Consider the following 22,644-nt stretch of genomic DNA (forward strand, 5'->3'; position numbering starts at 1 on the left):
AGTGATCAAGTTGAGGGGTGTAGGCTTCTTCTCACTTGAGGCACCATTCCAATTAGTGAAGCCATTTTTAAACCTGATTTTTAGTCTTTAGTTGCACTTGTCTTTTTTCAACTTGTCCTTTCAGTCCAGTGATTAAAAGGGATCAGTTTCAGTGAAGAGTTGATTTTAATCTCTTTTGTTATTTATTTTCTCTCCCGTATCTGTGTGATTTATTATGACTCAGCAGGTAGTGCGAGCCCCGCAGAGTTGCTGTTGTGGTTGAAAGAAGCGTCTGTTCTTCTCAGATGAATAACCTAACCAAAAATCCTTTTAGTTTTCAGAGCCTCAGCACCCCCAACTTCCTATTTTCACTTCCTTAAATTAAGTTCCTTTTTTGCGTCTTTAGCACAAAATTCACTTTGAATTTGCAAAATAAAATTAGATACGTGCCCTGTTTTGCATTTTAACTGAACCCAACCATGCGCCAAGCACGAGTTGTCTGAAGCGTCCATACTAATGCGGCGATTTGGCCTCCCATCGATACAATAAAGCTACATTTTACAGTTCCGAAGTAGAGCTTTTCAACACGTGCAACAAAGCAAACACTGTGAAAATGACAGCCATGTATTAGTGGGGATATTGCTGTGCTGTGTGATTGATTTCCATTCTTCAAACTGTGGTTTGCTACCATTGTGTAGCAGCAAAGCTACGAATTAAGAAGGCCCTATTGTGTAATTGACAGCTGTGTTGTTCTTCACTCAGCGCTCAAGACACTAAAATTACCCAGAGTGGGTAACAGCTCATTTTGGACACAAGCGAAAAGACACAGATGAATATATAATTTGCAGGTTGGGTTTGCATATTTTTAAATCACCTGCATATTGCGCCTGCATACTTAATGCTTCTGCGTGCGTGATGAGGTTTCTCTTAAGGCCTTCTGACTAGACTGAAACTTTGCTTCGACATGCAAACCGGGACTCTGAGGTCAAACTTCACTGATGTTGTTCTACTTACTGCATCTTGCTGCTGTTTACTGTAGAACGAGGTTAGGGGCTTGCCCTTATCAGCTGTTTCAGTCTGAGTTGAAAAGAGGAAATGGTGTGGAAATTCCATTGTTATGGCTTATGTATGATCATGTCAGCTAAACATGTGCTACAGGTATACCTGGGGGTTTACAGTTTTGGTTAGTTGTCCCGAAGTGTGTGTGTGTGTGTGTGTGTGTGTGTGTGTGTGTGTGTGAGATACAAGAAGATGGCAAAAAGAGTTTTGGCTTTAACCTAAGGAGATCTGGCCATCTGAACAAGGCGAAAGAAATCATGGATTAAGAGGAAGAAGACGAAGTAGTCACAACTTTAAATAAATAACCCTAAAAATTTGAATGTAACGACACAGCTGTATGTCACAGACCTTAAAAGACCTCAAAAGGTGATATCCGAAATGAGTATATGTTGACGTTATGAACAAGAAAACTGCACATATTTAGATTTGAGAAACATTTTAAATGACTTGAAGGCATCTTACAAGAAAAGATTTAAATGAAACTCTGCATGCCGGTTCCTCTTTCTCAGTATGATCCAGTGGTGATTCACGTACAGTCAATCCACAAAGAATGACCGAAACTTTCTTACAGCGTGGTGTTTGGCAGCTTAGGGAGGACCTGATTAGCATATGTATGACCCTGCGGCTTCACAGGCCACGCTGGAAGCACAGGGAGCTGAAGGATATAAGTACACATGCAGACAGGCTCCACCTATTCAAATGCTAAACATCTCTTTTGAATTTCCCAGGCAGCCTCTCTCTCGCTCTCTCCCTCTCTGTCCCCGAATCCGACTCGGCAAACAAATGAGGTTGAATGGCTCAACATGAAAGCTGAAAGCTTTAAATGCAAAATGTCGTCTTTCATATTTTCACTCAGAGCTGTGTATTTCTGGACCTGGCCGGTATTTTAAAATATCCCTTTGAAAATGCATCAGTGAAGCTTTTGATGCAGTTTGAAGAGTTATTAGAAACCTCGTGATCCTCCAGGGCAAAGTGTACAGCTAAAATTATATGGCGCTGAATATAGGGGACCTCATACAAGAACTGGCTGTATAAGCTGGCCATGCTGTGCCAAGTGATTGATCCTATTATTGATAACACCTCAGTTTTTGTTTTAATATATCAAGCAGAAGGAAAGCGCTACTTTTTGCCCGCAGGACTGAAAATTTGAAATGAGTTGTCTCAACCTCACTGTTGGAGATATCAAACTGTTCTGGTAAAAAAATAAAAGACTGTAAGTAGAAGTTTGTAGGCAAATGCTTTGAGGTTAACCACATATATCCCCCCCGCTGTGCATATTGGCGTGTAGCATGCAGTTACGGAGCTTTGAGGTCTGTGCATTGCTACCAATGGGCTGGAACTACTGGAGCTACAAGAACATTCACAGCATCTGCAACTTGATGGTGCAAAGCTGAAGAGACCCAAGTTTCTTTGTTTTGTTTTGTTTTATATTAAATTACATTTACGGTCTCTTTAAAATAGAATTTCAAATGGAAACGCCAAAAGTGGAAGCCTACTCCCCACTGATCATAATATCCAAGAACAGGTGTTATTTTCACATTTATCTTGATTTAAAATAGCAAATATTTTATCCTTGTGCACAACTGTAGAATGGCTTTTAAACTCCACTTGCTGAATGATGAAGGTTTACATTCTTCCCAGTCATGGCAGAGTAATTAAACCTGCACATTCTTGTGTAAAAGGTTGTTTTTCCACCAGGTCAAATTTTTCCGCAGTTCAATCCCCTGGCTGCTAGCAGATGTGTGCTGAAATTTTAGGCTGCTGCGGTGTTAGACCAGGTTTTATGGCCCTACGGCATCTTCTCGCCACTCTGTAGATAAACTGCTGATATTAGCCTGTCTGGTATTTGTAGGTTATGTGCCATATTTCAGCTTCCTTATCAAAGGTGAACAAATTTTGACCATTTAATCTGTCAGAGACAGTTTTCCTGAGGGAAGAGGGAATGAATACTACCTAGCAGTTACATTGTAGCTAATAACACTATTACTGGCAACTGTACAAGAGTGTAACAATGTTGAGTGGTGAGTGATGGTGGTTTTACTGCAGTGTTCAACATGTGGGAGTTAAAATTCAGTGGTTATTGAATTTCAGCTTAATTACCTTAAAGACGGAGCCACTGTGATAAGCTCTCCTTTGTATGACAAGTTGAAAACTTTACTATGGAAAAAAAAAAAAAAGAAACCTGTCGTGGTATAATATTATATCCAGGGAAGATATTTTTATTGATGTTGGTGTAGATATTATATTAAAAGTATTGACAGTCTGACATTACTGGGTTCGAGACATCTTTCTACAATAAATAAAGACGACCGCTGCTGTCGTTGCGCCTCTGGGTCAGTGAAGGCAGCTCGTCTGGTTTCCGAAAAGAACATCTAGTTGTAAAATCACCACAGAGGGTGTTGTGTCTGCTGGTTTCTTCCCTTACTCAACACAGCCATTTACAAATATAGATGTTACAAAAGATGGAAAGTGCTAGGGCTACAGTAACCAATGGGTGATATAACAATAGGGGTTACCATCTTTTATATACAGTCTGCGAATTGACCATAGTTTAATGTGATCAGATGATGTGTTGACAGTTAAAAGAACTTGTCCTTTATTTATGCGGTCAGCTTGTCCTTTTTTTTTTTTTTTGTATGTTGTACTACTGTGTAATGATAGTGTTTTTATTAAAAGGTCAATTACTGTTATGGGATTTTCTTGACATCTCGACATTTTTCTTAACCTAAAACACTAGCATAGGGGGATTTTTCACATATGCGATGACTAAAGATCACTTAATGGTAATTTCCACTGGTCAAAAAGTTTTATAGTCAAGTTCCCAGTTCTGTTATTTATTTTTTTGTTGAATTTTTTTCATTAATCAGTCCCTAACCTTTCATTAATTTTAGACCCTTTTTTATAGGGTTGTATGAGATGTGAATAGGGTACCTTAATGTATTTTAATGGGAACGATCTTTTTTCGGGTAAAATATATGCAACGTTAGTGATAGCGTTACAAAACTGCAAACTAGTGTTCCAGAGTTAAACACATTTTTTTACCTCCAGACTAACTAAGAAACACCGTGCTGGTGTTTTTGGCTAATAGCTTTTAAGTCATGTTAACAACTAAATTGAATGCGATAAGGCAGCAACTTTGGTGTCGGCTTAGAAATCATCCCACACTGTAACAAGTGGGGGGGGAAAAAATCGAACTTATCTTTTTGTTAAACTCTTCAGAAAGCACACAGGGGACCATGAGCTGTGATGGCGGGGAGTTTAGGCTGTGAGTGAGCTATCATGTTCTGCCAGTGCCGGGCCCGCTAGGTGAATGAGTGTCGACGTTATTGCTGCTGAGCTGTTTTGACGTGTCAGCAGTCTGTACAACACTTTGTGCTGCAGGGAGTTTAGTCGTGTTTGAATATAGCTTTACAGTCAGGGAGGTGCATCCCTTTATGTCTAGCCTAGTGAACCGTGCCATAGTAGGAGTGTGTGTTCATGATCACAGGAGGGATGCAGAGCTGTGGGTGGTCCCTGGCTCGCAGGATGAGGAGCTCAGTGACGCTCTACTCCCACTGCTACCGGTCCACACTCTATTACATCACAGTCCATTAGCTGGAGAATATGACAAAGGAAGATGATGTTTACACTGTAGCGTCTGTTGGTGTTTATGTTAACAAATGGCTTCTCCAGGTGAGGCAGTTGGCTTGTAATTAGTTTTAATTATAAAGATGAAGCTGAAGTGAACACCTGTCTCAGGCAGCTTCACTTAAGCCTCATGATGTAACACAACAGCCACATCATCCTGTGTGGACAGCCGTGGAAAATGCAAATCTGGGAATGATATTTTTAGTTTTTGATAAAGCTCAAATTTAATATTGTAAAACTGTGGCTGTTTCCAGCCACATGTTAAAAATAGCATTTAATTATGGTCGTTGCATTTACATAAATGGAGATTTTTCTAGAATTGTAAGCTTTGTAAATTTGCCATAGACTCTTTGTTTGCACTGTGACATCTAGGTCATGACAAGTGATGAGCACAACCCTAACCCAGAGTTTTGGAGAAAAGCAACAAACTTGGATTGACTTGAATTTGGGAAAACAATTAAAAATGTACATGTTCTGAGAGCATATAGTCAAGGGGCATCCACACAGGAAACGACTAGCAGTGATGTGCCAACCAAAGACAACAGGAAGTCAGTGACTTTCTACAACTTCAAGTGAAAGTGAAGGGAAATGGGCGGGACCTGAACTAAAGTTTAATCAAATTCGATGTGAGAAGTTCAAGTTCTACTAGTAAAAGTGCAGGATACTGCATATTGACTTACGACAGGGTGGTAATTACATTTGAGGGTTACCTAGGCAACTGGAGCCTAGAATGTCCACTAATGACTGATCATCAACGACAAAGTGATGAGCAATGAGTGCATCGCTTGCTGTGTGGACGCCCCTTTTAGAGTCAAAAGTAGGGATAACTTAGAACTCGCAGGGTTAACTTTTACTTCTTGGAATTTAATCTGAGTAACATTACTCTTCATTCAAAGCCGCCTTTATTTAGTAAAAGCTCTGCATGTTTTTTGCAAATGAAACGTTAGACCCTCGTATGTGTTTTCTTTGGGAAGGACTGTTATGCCTGCTTTATTTTACACACCTCTGCAGTGTTTTGTTGTGGCTTCCTATAAGGCGTTGCTCATCTGTGCTCATGAGTTTCACAGTCAACAAACTTTTCTGTAGTAGCTTAAGAGCCAGGTGTTTGTTTTTAAGTTGATTTTGTTATTTAAATTAAAAGAACATGCCATCTCTTATTTGCTGCACAGCCAGATGCTTCCAGATGTTTGTTGTACTACTGAACGGGTTAACAATCAGCTTGAATCCATCGTGCTCCATGTCTGCATTCTGTCGTTGAGTTTGACCTACATTACATCCTCATGAGTAGCAGATGCCATTTTTCATCAATTGTGCTGCATTTTACATTTGCTTAAGGAAAATCAAATGACACCTAAGTGCTTTACATAAGGTTGTTATGAATTATCACCATATGTAATTATTTTTAATTAATAATCTTACTGCCTTCAGTTGCTGGGGTTTTTGTAGTCTGAGATGTGTTCCTGGCCTAGTTTCTTCCCCGTGGGCTGTTTGGATATGAAAGTAACCAAGAGATTAAAGCACTTAATCCGTAAGACTTTTATTCCCTTGCCAGGATCTGTGTGTCTGTACTGAGGACTCTAATGTGAACCTGTTTGTCGCGTCAGTCAACACTTTTATTAATGTCCGATTAAAAAAGGATAAGACTTTTGAATCCAGCGGATACTTTTGCCATCTGATGTTTCCTATTGATATAACTTTAATCCATCATTTTCAAAAAGTTTATCTAGGGTTCTTGGTAAAATGCTAATGTGCAGCAGAGCGAATTAATGCAATCCTCCAGACTTGAGAAAGCGATCGTTTTATAAAATTTTATAAAAGCAGTGTAAACTGATTTTCATGGATCTCACAGGTCACAGTAGCCTGATAAAAGCTTTATTTTGAAGGTGATGTCGCTAGAAAACAGTCAGAGGCATGTTTTGGGGTTGACATGCTGCTGTAATTTGCTCTCCTTGATGTTTGTTCAATGCGATGCATGAGAACGTTTAACTGGCTGGAAGGACTGCAGAGGGTCTTTTTTTTTTGTGTGTGTGTGTGTGTGTGTGTGTGTGTAAAATATAAAAATCGAAACTGAGCTGCAGAGCTGCAAAACAAGGGCGCTCATTCATTGTAATCTAACCCATGACTCTTTGCTGATAGCATCTAAACATCGGCGCACTTTGCCAAACCATGACATGTTTTCCAGCATGAAATTGAGTATGTTTTAGAGCGGATCACACATATGGAAATGTTTCCCAAAAGGACTTCAGAGAGGGTCTTTGTTAGGAAGTATTTGCAGGTTTGTGTTAATCAGAATCAGAATCAGAATACTTTATTGATCCCTGGGGGAAATTATTTTTTGTTACAGTGCTCCATTTTAAACCAACATTAAGACAAGACAGACAATACACTAACTAAGAATAGTACAATATATACATATACATACATACATACATACATACATACATACATACATACATACATACATACATACATACATACATACATACATACATACATACATAAGTCACTTATAAATAAATATTTGGAAAAGAAACATGTGTAGTTGAATCCACATTCACTGTGCTCGGTGAGTACTGAGTGCAATGTATGTGGACTGTGTAATGCTAATGATGAATGTGTCACCCACTTCAAAGCTGTGACTCATTATTGTGGTTATTTATTCTTTGTATCCGGCCACAGAGATAACACTTGCCACATTTTTTAATTGTTAGTAATTGACAGCCTTATTCTTACATTCGTGGGAAAAGAAAAAAAAAGAAAAATCCTACACCTTTCTGCTTGGAGTACTCATGAATAAAAGTTTAATACTGTATGGCTCAGTTTCCCAGACATGGATTAACCCTAGCCCACTTTATTATTTTTTTTTAAGCGGAGGCCTTTAATAATCCATGTCTGGTTTCCCAGACATGGATGTACTTGGTAAAGATTTCAACAGTTAGACAGTAGTAGACTAACTTTGTCAGTGTGTGCATGTTAGTTAAGGGTAGCGTTTGGCTGAGAGTGCTGCTGCTAACTTGGTTGTTGTGGATCCCTGTTGTTGCAGCAGTATGGATTTGCATGATCCAGTAAAGACACAGCGAAACACAGCATCCTAGTGTCATATCCCCACCAGTTGACTTGAATTAACATACCCACCTGTCCCCAGACGTGATGATGTCCCCCGAGTGTGCAGCTTGTTCTCAGCTGTGTGATCTGTTAACACAACATAAGAAGTGATGCGCTACCCATTAAGAAGCAGGCTTTTAATTCTATTTTTTTTTTATTTGTTGTGTAGCTTTATGCCAGTATATAGAAGCTACTAAATTCAGAGATGGGGCCAGAGGAAAACTGGCAAGGGGAAATGAAGGTAACCTTCCCACCACACACACTTCTCTTCCTGCTAACTTAAGTTCAGCTTTAACCCTTAAACCCTTTAAACCCGGCACACTTTATTTTCTCGGCAGCCCTCTTTTGTTGCTGCACAGCTGTGTTTTCAGTTGTTTTCTGTACAGGTGTGGGGACACGTCTTTTCTGTTTTGCACACTCTTGATTTCTCTTCTCCCCCTCCTCCGTCTTCCCTCACCTCCTTCAGCAGCAGCTGAACAACGAGCTGATGTTTGACAATCACTGCTTCTGTTTCTCTCACACACACACAAATTCAGTGCTGCCTGCACTGCCATTGCTTGGTCAGTGTTTACTCTCCCCCTACGCTCTGAATGACTTTTCAGTACTGCCTTGGTATGTGCATCACTTCTGCTTAGCTCTGGGTTTGAATCAACTCAATTTGCGCTTCTATGACTGATTATTTTCCGTGTCCCTCTGTATTGCCAATAAAGCTGTCAGGAAGCATCGAGATATGTTAAAGTTGGCTATATTTCATTCTTTTTTTATGATCTAATTTAAATAATCGAATCCTGCTGTTTGAGTGTATTTTCCTGTTTACCTTCTACAGCAGGAGGCTGGCAGCTTTATTTGATGCAATACAATTTTCCTCTCAAGACAAATATGCTAATGTGCTCTTTCCTCTGGAGCTGCAGCTGACATTTTTAAGCCGACTGTTCTGCTCTTGCGTCTGCATCTGGAAATCTGGTTTCTTAACTGTTTGTCTCCTGTTTTTTTTTTTTTTTCTTTTTTCTGCACTCTCTGTTTGTTTGACTTTCAGGTGAGAATTTTGAGCAGAGTCCACTGCGGAGAACCTTTAAATCCAAAGTCCTAGCACATTATCCAGACAATGTCGAGTGGAATCCTTTTGACCAGGATGCAGTGGGCATGGTATGGTATGATGCTGATACAACTTAAGAACCCTTAAATTTTAAACATTTTCTTGGCTTTCTACCAAAGGCAAATCACCAGGCCTGCGATAAAAATATTTCACTTGGATATAATATTGAAAAAATAGAAATGGCCATAAATAACAAACAAGAGAGAGGTTTCTGTTAGGTAACACCTACTCTTATAGGGCATCCACACAGGAAGGAACAAGCAGCTGTGTGGGAGACATTAAAAAGTCATTCAGAGAGGAAACAGACAAACTAGCCTGCGTCTACATGAAGTGGGCTGATCCCAGGTTAAACTTTTTTCTCAACTGATCTCAGCTGATCGATTTAAGGGACCTCTAATGGAGTAAAGGATGTAGCTGGCATATGACAGGGTGGTAAAAACATTGAGGGTTTAGGTAAACATAGTGTGGAATAACTGCTCGTGATGAACTGTCAGTGAAAAATTGATGTGATGATCAAATCACTTGGACCCCTATGGTTTTTGACCTTGGAAAAATCCTGATAGGCCTTAAGAATAAGATAGATCTGTTAAGGAGCAAATCAACAATTCTCCATGTAAAGCATGTATAAGTATTTTTTTTTTTAATGTAGTGAACTGTTTCAGTGATATGAAGATATTGTATAGTAATTTTGTTTTAACTTTTAAATAATTTTTGCTGTTGTGTCTGTGAGTCAGGAGATTATTAATTTGAATTAAAGACGCGCAACGAGAGGAGGAAAGCGATCTTACCGCAGTCTCTAAAGCTCGGAAATGAAAACATTATATCATGCCTGTTTGATCTGCAGGAAAAAATTTGAATCTATCCAGCTACAGTTTCATCTCCATGATGAGCCCTTTGTCTTTGTTCAGCTCTCTGAATCCTCTCCTGTATATCCTTTTTGCAGCTCTGTATGCCAAAGGGTCTGGCGTTCAGGACGCAGATGGATTCTCGGGAGCCTCAGTTCCACTCTTTTATCATCACCAGAGAGGATGGCTCTCGGACCTATGGCTTTGCCCTCACCTTCTTCGAGGAGGTGACCAGTAAGCAGATCTGCAGTGCCATGCAGACTCTTTACCACATGCACAACGCAGAGCAGTATGATATCTTGCACACTCCCACCTCCCCACAAGGACCCGAGGACCAGAGACGCCAACACACCCCTTCTCGTCCCATGCTCCACGCCGCGCCCGCCATCTCTCGTTTGCAGCGTTTTAACTCGTACGACATAAGCCGCGACACGCTATACGTGTCAAAGTGCATCTGCCTGATAACACCCATGGCCTTCGCTCAGGCCTGCAGCAAAGTGCTGCAGCAGCTTCATCAGGCCGTCTCTTCCCCACAACCCCCACCCCTTCCCCTAGAGAGCTACATCTACAACATCCTCTACGAGGTTCCCTTGCCACCTTCTGGGCGATCCCTCAAGTTCTCAGGCGTCTACGGGCCTGTGGTGTGCCAGAGGCCAAGCACATCAGAGCTGCCTCTCTTTGACTTTGCCATCAGTGAAATGTTTAACCTGCTGGGGGTGGAGAACGTTCTTCAGCTGTTCACGTGTGCCCTGCTAGAGATGCAGATACTGCTCTACTCACAGCGTAAGTAGCTGGTCTGCTGGCCTAAACACATGTTCATCATCCACGTGCATAAGTGTCAAATATATATGCAAATACACTGCAGTCAGGCTTGAATTTAACATTAGTTTGTACAGTTCATTAAAATTGGACATGTTTTCTAAATAGCTGAAAGGACAAGCTAATTGTAAATGATATGAAACATCTGCTTCTCTGCGGGTGGTGAGGTCATGTGATCCTGTTAGTAAAGTCGTGTCTCAAGAGATCTCTCTGGAGCTGGGGGACATGTCCCTGTCATCCCATGAGACTAGGTATTATCTGGGGAGCTTGAAGGATGTCTAACAAAGGAAACGGAATACTTAGATTGCTAATCACACAAAAATGTTGTTACACTGTATATTCATTCTAGTCTTTTCAGTCATATTTAGTCTCACCGTGTCGTTATTATTAGTTACAGGAAGAAAATGTAAAACATTATATGGTCTAATAATAATAATAAGGCCTGTGTTAATCTTGGTCAGAACTCATTTGCACAACATATTGTCCATATCAGAAATCAGATGTGTTTCTACTATAAACAGCTGGCTGCCATACAGATAAAGTTATTAAAAAATGTTCTGATTTCCCTGGTAGGCAGCGTAGTACCTTGCTATTCACATTACAGTTGTAAGAAATGTTGTCAGAAATGAAAGAAAGAGGGGATTGTTTGACAGAGAAATTTCCAAGGTTTTGGAAGCCTTGCTCAGAGGAATCTGGTGTTTGAAACAATTGTTTTAAGCATATTGTTCCATCTCGTGCAGGATAACCTTCCTTAGTCTATCTATGTATCCTGTGTCCTTGGGAAAAATGCTCAATTGAGAAAAACAATGCTCAACTGAGGAATTTAAAAAAACTACTTCAGCAACGTTCAGTAGTAATACAAATCAGTTTCGAGTCCACAATGATCATCTCACATTAAATTACCTAATTTTATAGGATCTGTTAGCTAGAAAGCTGTAGTTTTTGTTCAGTGTTCACCATTGAGAGAAAGCGCGTGCGTGTGCACAGAGAAACTTGGCGATCCCTTAAGGATGGATCTGATGTTCTGATGGGATTCATTACAATTGCAAGCGAAAGCAAATGGTTTACAAAACTGCAGGGCCCACAGGAGGGAGAAGCTCTTAATGGGGAAAGCTGTGGTGTTGCTAGGCAACCTGGAGACAGGGAGGAGAGAAGTGATGCAGGATGATTATTATTGGTTGGAAGTGACATCATGGTTCTTTTCACCCCCATAAGGCTCATCACTGCAGAACATGTGAAGGGTGTTGTGGAGAGTTAAGCCTTGGCAATCTGCCACTGAGGAAGAGCTGAGGGATTTTTACGAAGGGACGCCACACACCGAGGCGGGGGATGCTCTGCAAATAAGGAGACGACAGTGTGTGGCATGTGCTAAAAATAACACTGAAATTCTGATTAAAAGAAAAAAACAGCGTAGATAGCATCTTTTCCACAAAGCTGTAGAGGACAAGATGTTCAAATACAATCTGTTCTTCCTGTCCTTCCCAGACACTAACACTACTATGTGTGTTGTTACTACAGTTAAGATGGCATTTTTTTATGTTTATTTCTTGGTCATTTTCTGACATGAGGTTATTGAAGTCGAGTGTGACAGGACAGGTGAAGTCAGAGGGACAAAAAGGTGTAAAGGAGAAGTGCAAATGCACAGATCTGAGGTAGATTAAATGATGAAGGTTGTAGAGTCCAGCTCAGAGTTCCTCCAGTCATTATGTTGAAGTGTCCTTGAAGCATAAAGTAAAGCACTGCATGAATGTTTGTATGAATGTGACTTGCAATAAGAAAGTGCTTTGAGTGCTCAGTCAGAGTAGAAAAGCACCATGTAAGTATCAGTCCATTTACTATTTAACAAATCAAGTTTTAAAAACAACAAATATGATGCTGCGCCCCTGTCTGCACGTTCTGTGTTTTAAGGCTGTCGCACTATTATACAGAATCACGCTGGGATTTTGGCAACACACAAATAATCATTAAACAATGCCAGCTTTCCAGTGTATCATCGTTTTCATAGATTTTTCCATGAAAAATCTTGTAGTCTTTGTTGTTGTGAGGGGACCGAGTCACTTAAATCGAGAAAATTATATCGGTTTATTCTTAAAATATTTAGTGTTCTAGGCTATTCATAGTAAAAACTGAGCATCTGATCTAGGATCTCTCTCATATACAGTTGTGGTCAGAAGTTTACATAAATTTGGGCGTGAATGTCGTGGTACTGCGAGGTTTTAATGATTTCTTTGAACTGTTCTTTTTCTACGGTGGAATGATTGTACAGTATACATTGTTTTAATTTATTTTGGATTTTCTCTAATCTACAGTCTATTTTCTCTGTGCCAGCAACAGAATTGTTTGACAGAACTCATCAGATTAAGCAATACTCAGAACAATGAGAAAGTCCAAGGAAATTGGTGAAGATCTAAGAGAAATGTAGATTTACACATTGGGAAAGTCTCTTGGAGCCATTTCTAAACAACTGCAGATTCCGGGATCGTCAGTTGACTCTGTGCCAGGAACCAATTCTGCCAAGAAGACCGGTTAAATATCCACCCAGTATTCTTCTTTATAGCTACCAAGAGTGCCTGGTTGAAGTGCAGTTTGCATTTGACATTACGTATGTTTGACCCTGTGGGAATAAAAAAAAATTATAATCCAAATAAATTCAAACGTGTGCACCCAGTTCATTTTTTTTAAGTAGTATGCTGTACAATCACTCCACCCTGGGAAAAGAAATCATAAGTCTAAAATACCTTGACATTCATGCCCTTGAATGTCATGGTATTTTGCGCCCATGACCACAACTGTAGTCAGGCTTCAGGTTCATATCATCACTGCTGACTGATCTGTGCCTACTGGCAAATAAAATGACATTTACCAAAATGAGTGACCGATGTTATCTGTTGTGTGACATTAGCTAAATATTTAAAGATGGTATGGAGACCCAAAAGACATCAAAAGAGTTTATTTGAATTTGTTTCCATAGAACAAAATAAAATCGGCAGCAAATGATATCTTTAGGATCTGTGTCAGCCCAAAATGTCACAAAAGTTCTTCCTTATTCTTAACTAATCTACATCTGCAGAGAAAGCACAGAGTGTTTTATCTTGTTTATTCCCTGTTAATCACTGCTAATATAGTAATGGCTCAAAACTAGCAAGTGCCCTCTGTTAGTGACACAATCTGAGACTGCTGCAAGAAGTTGTTCGATCAGAACAGTGCTGAGTTTCACTTCTATGTTGTGCGAACTCTTCCGTCACAGCTTCTACCACTGCTCAGTGTGGATAATTCTAAACTGGTGAGGTCATGCAGCTTTAGGTGTAAGCGACAATGCTTGACCCTTTGTTCAAGTGGTTTCTTGTCAGTGGCCTAGTTTAAGAAGGAGATGGGTGATGTTAGTATTCATGTCCCCATCCTGGGAGAGGAAGCCTGCTGAGAAGAGGGATGAGGGAGAGGCCCAGGCTGGGGTGAGAGTCTCTTCTCATGGACCAGCACATGACCAAATGAAGGAAAGGTATTTATTTTGGCACCATACCGGGGGAGGCAGAGCTGCTCCCGAATCTGCAGTAGGTGTCAGCGGGATAGAAGAGGAATGCAGATGAGGACTGGACACATATTTACATGTATACCAGTTGGCTCAAGTGCAAAAGCCTGAACTCGGAGTGCTGCTGTGTGGAGTCATGATAAAGGAATTTAATGTTGGCCAGAGTGCCAGCTGGCAAGCTGTGTCACACTTCAGAGTCTGGATCCTCCAAAAGACTCCACAAAAGGCCCTCCAGTGGAGTTTGTGTTCAAAAGAAATGGTGGGGCCTTACAGGAACCAAAACTTAATGTGTGATCAGGCAAGAGAAATATGCCAGTTTATCTCTAGTTTGGTGCCTTAAAAATGCTGTGTGTAATAGGCTGTCATTTAGAGTGGCATTGCAACAAGGAACAAATACCATACTTAAAGTGATTCAGTTGATAGTAAAGCACCCAGGGCTGCTCAGGATACATCAGCTGTGCTCTTCAGAAGTCATTCCCTGTCATTCTGGTACAGCGAGTTTGCTCCATAAAGGTAGACAGGATCCACATTCTGTGTGTCATAACAGCTAATTCCTTAAAGGTTGGTAATCAGTCCAGCTCATTCCTGTAAGTACAGAACAGAGAATAACAAAAGAGTTTTGTAACAAAGTATAAGCACTCCAGTTAAGTCACTCACACGTGCCGTCGATACTGAATCTGCCCTCAAACTGCCACCATCAGCCACGTTTTACCTTTTGACCCCAGCCAATAAGTGATCAAGCAGATGAAAGGTCATATATAACACTGCTACTGCAAACATAGCGGGATTAGCTGTCTCGTCATGTGGTGCAGCTGCTGGATTTCAAACTCTGAGAGCAAACAGAAGACAAGGCAATAACAATGTAATCCTATTAAAATAACATTCAAACAGTCATGTTGCGTAACCTCTGTCATACGCTGTTTACTGGCTCGAGTATTGTTTAGGTTTCAGATATGGGGGAAGTGTTGTGCAATATATATTTTTTTAGTAAATGCATAAAAGCATCAGCATTTGGTAAATTTCATAATGGAGGAAACGACAACGATCAACCAAGATTTTAAAGATTTGATCGGTTATCAGATCAGACGATGAACCTGATGTCAGAGCTGCATTTGCTACAAACACCCATCTTTATCTTTTGTCTGTTTGTGTGTAACAGATTACCAGAGGCTGATGACTGTGGCAGAGAGCATCACAGCCTTAATGTTCCCCTTCCAGTGGCAGCATGTGTACGTTCCCATCCTGCCCGCCTCCCTTCTCCATTTCCTCGATGCTCCTGTGCCGTATCTAATGGGCCTCCACTCCAATGGGCAGGATGACCGCACCAAGCTAGAGCTGCCACAGGAGGTACATTCAGAGAGCAGTGTCTGAGTTACTGAGTGCAAACCTTCGTCATGTCTAATATTTGACTGTGTTACCGCTCCAGAAACCAAATCTTTAATTTCATGGTTTTATTTGTTCTTATCTCACAAACTGTGTTGCAGCTTCTGCACTGATTTGATTTGTGCTTTGCTGCTTGATATTTTTATTTCATTTCAGCCTTATGTTTGTGTGATGATGTGTTGTTGCAATAATAATGCTGCTCAGTATGAGAAAACATAAAAGTTCGTGTTTGGTGCAATGCATAGACGCGCTAATGCCGTAGCAGTGTGGGTCTTCAGTTGGTCTAGGTGAAGTAGAGCCGTTCGTGACCGGGCTGTGGGATGGCTGAATGATGATCATCCCTTTCACTGATGATTAATATCTTGTAAACAACCAGATTCTGAGTCAGGGCCTTGCGAGAGACTGGTGCCTCGTTCAGGGTGTAACCCGCTCATGATCTATGGCAGCTAGGATAGGTTCCTCCCCACCGTGACCCTGAATTGGAAATGAACTGAACTTGAACTAGACGTTTTCTTCGTATAACCTACACAGTGTAGGTATTTCAGAGTCAGTTATTGCTCTCTTGAGCATGTCAGCTTTATATTTTCAGTCATCAGTGACCTTTTTAATTCAGGGGGCTGGAATGTCCAACTGAATGAAATGTATAAAAACAGGATCTATAATATTACAATACTATAACTGTCTGTAAAGCTTTGTTAAATGTAATATAATCATTACTCTGCTATTTCTCTTATTCCAGGCAAACTTGTGTTTTGTGGACATTGATAATCACTTCATTGAACTGCCAGAGGAGTTGCCACAGTTTCCCAACAAACTCGAGTTCATTCAGGAGATCTCCGAGGTGCTCATGTCCTTCGGCGTGTCTCCAGAGGGAAACATTTACTCCAGCGACAGCCAGGCCAAGTACCGGGGCTTCCGAGCAGCTGATATGGTCTCTGACAAGCGTAACGGCAATCTGGCCTCACCCCTCAACTCCTACCTGCTGAGAGAGAATGAGACAATTGCCAGACTGCAGGCTCTGGTCAAGCGGACAGGTGTCAGCTTAGACAAGGTGAGAAATGATGTAATGTCGTTAATTAAAACGGGCTGCAAAAATAACCACGTGTGACTCACTGGGCTTAGTTACATCACCAAGACTGATCATTTAAGTAGGTAAAAATAGGAGCTTTAGATTGGGCACCAGGTCTACGAATATATTTATATTAATGAATTTATTGACAACTGGAAATTCATTTGAGGTGTTTTAATTTTTAGGACAGGAGCTTAGCTTGATTAAAATATTTAACGGTCCTCTTCTTTGTAGAAAAATCATTGCAGTGAAAATAAATTTTCTTCTGGCATTAATATATTTCTATAAGTAGGTAATTAACTCTTAGAATATATATTGATGAGTGAAGTCTGAGTTAAAGTGCATCCATAACCATCCGTTACTAGCAGCATCGTTGCAGTAAGGGACAGCAAACATAAGGGGGCACCCTCTTACACCACAAACACAAATGTTTTGTCAGTACACAAAAGGAGGTGGTTTGCTTTTTAAAATATTTTCTCTTCCTTTTAAATACACCAACTCATTTCTGAGTCGTGTGACTATTTTTCAGCTTTGCGGTACATGAATAAGATGCACTCAGTCTAAAGACTGACGGATGAATTAATGGATGCTTCGAGAAGGCCTCTGTACAGCGTAAGCAGCTTATGCTGTTGTGGGCAACATTAGCTTTCCTTGAATGGATTTGCGCATCGTCAAGGTCTGACCTTATAATTATTCCTATCTAAAGGCACGGCTGAATTCCTATTAAAGAAACCAGGTCCTGATTAAATGGTGTTCCAGGTCACGTCAGTGGATTGGATATTTTCCTGCACAGTGGCAGCCCTGCTCTGTTATTTTAGCTGCCTGGCGCTGGCATCTGTCCAGCTGACATGCTGACATGTTCAGTTAAAATGAGGTCATAAATCAAGACTCATGTCCTTGGCCATCTTTCCCATGACCCTACTTCTTCTTCATCACTATAAATGTGATAAAAGTCACAAGAGGTGACGTGAAAAATAGATGTGCTTCTGCCTCTTTTCTTCATTGAATGAGCGTTTTCCTTTTTTTCGGACCCTTCTTACTTTGTGTTCTTTTGTATTGTAATCGGTCAAAATCAGCATTTACAACAATGTTTCTTAATGTTGATGCACATCAGCTGGAGGTCAGAGAGGATGCCAGCAGCAACAAGGATGGGCGGGTTCAGTGTGACGAGGAAGAGTTGAAAATGCACCAGCTCAACATCCAGGTGCGCGAGGTCTTCGCTAACCGGTTCACCCAGATGTTTGCAGACTATGAGGTGTTTGTCATCCAGCCGAGTCATGACAAAGAGTCCTGGTTCACCAATCGAGACCAGATGCAGAACTTTGACAAGGTAAAGTGGTATAGCTGCTTTGTTAGCAAAGCATAGTAATGATTTAGCATAATATATATGTAATCTTTATATCTTGTACCTTTGTGACTGTGTGCAGGCCTCCTTCCTGTCTGACCAACCAGAACCCTACCTGCCCTTCCTGTCACGTTTCTTGGAGACGCAGATGTTTGCGTCCTTCATCGACAGTAAGATCCTCTGTCACGATGACGAGGAGAAGGAGCACACGCTGAGGGTGTTTGATGCTCGCGTGGATAAGATCCGCATGCTGAACGTGCGCACGCCCACGCTGCGTACTTCTATGTATCAGAAGTGCACAAACATCGAAGAAGCAGGTGAGGAGGAAAAGGAGGAACATTAATCTATATGGTGGGATTGTTTTCAAAGCTCCAAATGTTTGAATTTGGCTCTCTTAACTCTTGATAGGTTTGCACTTAAAAAAGTTGCAGGTTATGCATTGAGAATGAACAGCTTCACTGGAGTGTCTTTAATTTAAAACTATTAAAAGAAATGGACCTCTGAATGTTTGTGATTGTAATTAAAGAAGCATTTAAAACTGCAGAACTCAATAATCTGCAGTGCAGTTATGTACGAATCTGACAGACCTCTGGAGGTTTGCTGTCTTTAGTTACCTGACTGGTTGTTGCTGTCTTGCTTGCAGACACCCTGTTTAAAAAGCGTCTTGAAAAAGCTGACTTTATCGCTCCTGGACCTCATGTCATTGAGCCGGAGAAGGCCGAGACCGAATTTCGTAATATTTGTTCTCATTATCTCAACCAATCTAGGGTGGTGGTTCTTTCAATTATGTGTGCAATGTGTTAAGTTAGGTTGGCTCATAGAGGAAGTATAGACTTCCTTTAACCTTGTATTTGGAATAAGTCACACTGGCAGTGGTTTATGCAGGAAAGCTTTTAAAAGCATGGACGGATGCTCTTGCTCATTCTGCTGAGTCTGGAGAATGTGAAAAGAGAAAGGGGTGAATAAGAGATGAAGCAAATGTTACCATGAACTTTTCACATATTACTGTAAAATAAATTCCTCTATGAGATCCTCACTGCATTGCACACATGACAGTTTTTCCAAAGCTTGGTGATCTGTTATTGATTTTTACTGATATAGTTGCAGAAAAAAGTTTTCTAACCCTTTTGAGATATTTGTGCAAGAATTACCCCTTACTGAGTAACTTAGGAAGCTTATTATGAGGTTTAATGTCATGATTTACGTCTGTTTTGCCATCAGTGGACATCAGTGATGGCCAAATTTAATTCAAAAGGACTCTAAGCAGGCTCCAATACATAATCTAAAGTAATGTTTGTCAGTAAATAAAAGACAGTCTCTTTTCCTCATTTTAATTTTAAATCGGATCAAATTACTCAAAGTATATCTCAAAGGGTTAACAAAGCCTTTCCTGCAGCTATAATGTAACAAGTACAGGTTAAAGGGTTGATGATAAATCCTATACAAGAAAAAACATTTATGTGAATTCCAACTTCACCCAGCCAGTGTTTTTCCACCGTTTTCATGCTGCGCTTTTGCAGCTTCAAATATCTCACACCCCCTGGTTTGTTTGTTTTTTTGGCTTTTGTTTTTTATTGCCATTTGATGGACAACAGGAAGTAGTATTATTTTTCTCTGTTTCTCTAACATCGTGGGAGCTTTTCCTCACACAGCCCATGTGTGTGGGGGGATGTTTTTAATAAAGCATAAAAATAATCACTGTGTAAAGCTGCATGACTCGGCTGGTTCTTTTGAAGACAACAAAACATCTGCTCTGAGCCTTTTTTCTGTCATTTCTCTTGGTTCTGTGGGTGCTTTTTATGTTTTCTTTTCTGCTGTCATCTGGTTTCTAAATTTGAAATGAAAAGTTCTTAGTCATTATCTGAATCTCACAACATAACTTGACAGGGTTGGTATAACAATGAACCTGTTCTATTTACTCCAGTTGTTCCTGGAATTTTGAAGTCAGGATATCCATTAAATCATTTTATTGATGATCTGTTTCCATAAATGGCAAAAAGCTATATCTTTTACTGATGGGACTGTTTTGTTTTTTGGGTTTTTTATTTTATTTTATTTTTAATCTTTTCAATCCTAAATGATTTTTTTGTATTAGATGCTGGAATAACTTAACTAAAATTCTTCACCAGATCATCTTTTAAATTCAAGAGTAAGATAGAAAGAAGACATTTAATCAAACGGACACATCTCAGCAGTAAAAGTAGGGTGACTTTGAAACATGATGATATAATCCCTCTGCTGACTTGTGTACCCCTCACACACCTCCACAGAGAAAGCCATTGAGATGAGAGTCTCAAAGATCGACCACACTGCCCTGCACCCCCACCTGCTGGACATGAAGATCGGCCAGGGGCGCTACGAGCAGGGCTTCTTCCCCCGACTGCAGTCTGATGTGCTCTCCACTGGACCCACCAGCAACAAGTGAGTATTTGTAGCTCACTACTGTCTCTGTCCCCTTGTGATTAGTGTATATTTCAAATGAACCTTTGATGTGTGGGTTTGATGGCTGTTTTACATTTGTTTCTTTTTCTGTGTTACAGATGGGCCAAGAGGAGCGCTCCGGCTCAGTGGAGGAGGAGGGATCGGCAGAAGCAGCACGCTGAGCACCTTTATTTAGACAATGACCAGAGAGAGGTGAGAGCGCCCCCACAGTGTTTTCTTTCATCAGCTCCTTCACACAGATGGACTGCTTGAGCTTTGATGTCATTTTGCATGATCTCTTGTCTGTTTGCTCTTCCCATCAATGTCTGCTCTTACACCTGTTCTCACACATTTCATTTCTTTTCTTTTTCTGCTTGCCTTACACTCACGCCCTCACACTCGCAGCATGTAGAGTGTTTGTTTCCGGAGCTCCAGCTCCTGCTGTTTCTTGACTACTACTGGCTCTCGCAGTCCTTCAAGCCCTGTCTAAAGTCGGTGACTGTGGACGTGGTATGTGTTGGTTGTCCGTAGAGCGCAGTACCTGTCCACGCATGTGGTCTTTTCCTCCACGTACAGCAGCTGAGCTTTGTTTGAGTATCAGTGTTACTTTTGTGTGTGTCAGGTGTGGGTTTAGGAGGTGGAACTGATAAGCAGTGATGTAATTAAAATGCAGCTTCATTTTATCAGTTTTCTCCAAAATTGTGACCTATCTTGATCCTTGTAGTTTAAACTGTAGGACGCGCTTCGATTTAATATTCCCATACAGAGCGACACCAGCTCTGTCTAACCACAGAGCTGTTTGTTGTAGATATAGTGACATGAGCACACGTTTTTGTACTCGCTAACTAAATCCTCTCTCTTTCATCAGAAATACATCCAGGAAGCCAGAAACTTGGGCACAACCATCAGACAGCCTAAACTGTCCAACCTGTCACCGTCTGTCATCGCTCAGACTAACTGGAAATTTGTTGAAGGATTGCTAAAGGAGTGCAGGAACAAGGTTTGCCTATCACCAGTTTTTGGTTTCACAGATTAAAACTCATCACGTATAAAACTCAGTTATGATTGAAGTTTGGGATGAAGCTCTCTTTGGCTACTTTAACGCTCTTTAAATGCTGTTAATGCAGTGTTATTTAGAGTTATGACCAATTTTCAAAACATAAAAACCCCCCAAAAAAAGCATTTTCTACCTACACGAATCGTCTGTTTTTAAGGTATTTCTTTCGGCTGCTCAGAAACAAATATTAGGTTTGAATTGTTGTCTCTCTGCAGACCAAACGTATGCTGGTAGAGAAGATGGGGCGTGAGGCTGTGGAGTTGGGCCACGGAGAGGTCAGCATCACCGGTGTTGAGGAAAACACCCTGATTGCAAGTCTCTGTGACCTGCTGGAGAGGATCTGGAGCCACGGGCTGCAGGTTAAACAGGTCAGGAAAGAAAAAGAAATGACTGCAGTCAGCATGCACACCCGTTTTAACATACAGTGCTCTCGGGGGATGTGTAGCACTAATGCCGGTTTTCTCTCTTTCTTTTAAGGGTAAATCTGCCTTGTGGTCCCACCTGCTGCACTACCAGGACAGCAAAGAGAAGAAAAATGCAACCCCAGGTAGTTTAGGGCCTCCAGGTAAGAACAAAAATCCTTTCGGCTGATGATCGCAGTCATTTAACAAACCGATGGCTTCTGCTTCAGTTACGCTTCTTTCTTTTACTCCAGGGTTCATTCATGACACCGAGAGACGTAAATCTGACGGCGGCGGATCGGTTATGCCTCCCCTGAAAATCTCCCTGATCCAGGACATGAGGTGAGGCATCTGCAGAAATGTGCACCTCAGCGAAGGAATAAAAGAGGAATGAAATCATTTCATGCTCAAAGTACTCAAAGATGTTCTGGAAATGGGCACCTTCAGACCAATGTATTTTAGACTGATACTGCCCCCCTGTGGTAGACCATTGAACGCAATATTGTTATTATATCCCTATCATAATAATCTGGGCTGATCCTGTGTATCCTCATGCGTCCAAAATTCCAATATCCTGAAATAAGACACACATAAAACTTGCAGATTTCACTGTGGGGTTACATTATTACTATAGTCTCTCCAAACAAAATACTATAAAACCAGCAGTATTTGCAGGAATACCATTAGTTTAATATAATAGCATTTATATTTAGAGAAGGATTTTCTTATTACTTTTACGATATAAACAAAAGCATGAAGTAATTCTGCTTAAATGCTGTGATGTTATTTTTCTAATCAGAATTTATTTATTTATTTTTTAATTCCTACCACTGCACTGAACATCCAGATCCACCTCTGCTATGCATATTATAACTGTATGTTTTAGTTAATGATAATAATAACAAAATA

At 40.7% G+C, this 22,644-nt stretch overlaps 1 protein-coding gene across 4 annotated transcripts in view; it reads left to right on the top strand.

The window, feature by feature from the left end:
• Positions 1-22,644, top strand: part of dennd5a (DENN/MADD domain containing 5A) — a 34,038-nt gene that overhangs the window by 1,376 nt on the left and 10,018 nt on the right. The window contains exons 2-15 of one of the 4 annotated variants that reach the window (XM_085454367.1): positions 7,940-8,011; positions 8,807-8,916; positions 9,810-10,494; positions 15,219-15,406; positions 16,182-16,493; positions 17,626-17,841; positions 17,939-18,173; positions 18,500-18,589; positions 20,127-20,277; positions 20,397-20,490; positions 21,146-21,277; positions 21,550-21,702; positions 21,812-21,899; positions 21,990-22,077. In XM_085454367.1, coding sequence (XP_085310493.1) covers positions 7,940-8,011; positions 8,807-8,916; positions 9,810-10,494; positions 15,219-15,406; positions 16,182-16,493; positions 17,626-17,841; positions 17,939-18,173; positions 18,500-18,589; positions 20,127-20,277; positions 20,397-20,490; positions 21,146-21,277; positions 21,550-21,702; positions 21,812-21,899; positions 21,990-22,077 — 2,614 coding nt within the window. The remainder of the gene's footprint in view (positions 1-7,939; positions 8,012-8,806; positions 8,917-9,809; positions 10,495-15,218; positions 15,407-16,181; positions 16,494-17,625; positions 17,842-17,938; positions 18,174-18,499; positions 18,590-20,126; positions 20,278-20,396; positions 20,491-21,145; positions 21,278-21,549; positions 21,703-21,811; positions 21,900-21,989; positions 22,078-22,644) is intronic. The other 3 variants (XM_085454385.1, XM_085454377.1, XM_085454395.1) reach the window with 3 other exon arrangements.

Source organism: Copadichromis virginalis, linkage group LG1 (genome assembly GCF_057382275.1).
Source record: "Copadichromis virginalis isolate Kocher_CV1m ecotype Utaka linkage group LG1, C_Virginalis_male_GT1.1, whole genome shotgun sequence".
In the NCBI taxonomy this organism is placed as follows: domain Eukaryota; kingdom Metazoa; phylum Chordata; class Actinopteri; order Cichliformes; family Cichlidae; genus Copadichromis; species Copadichromis virginalis.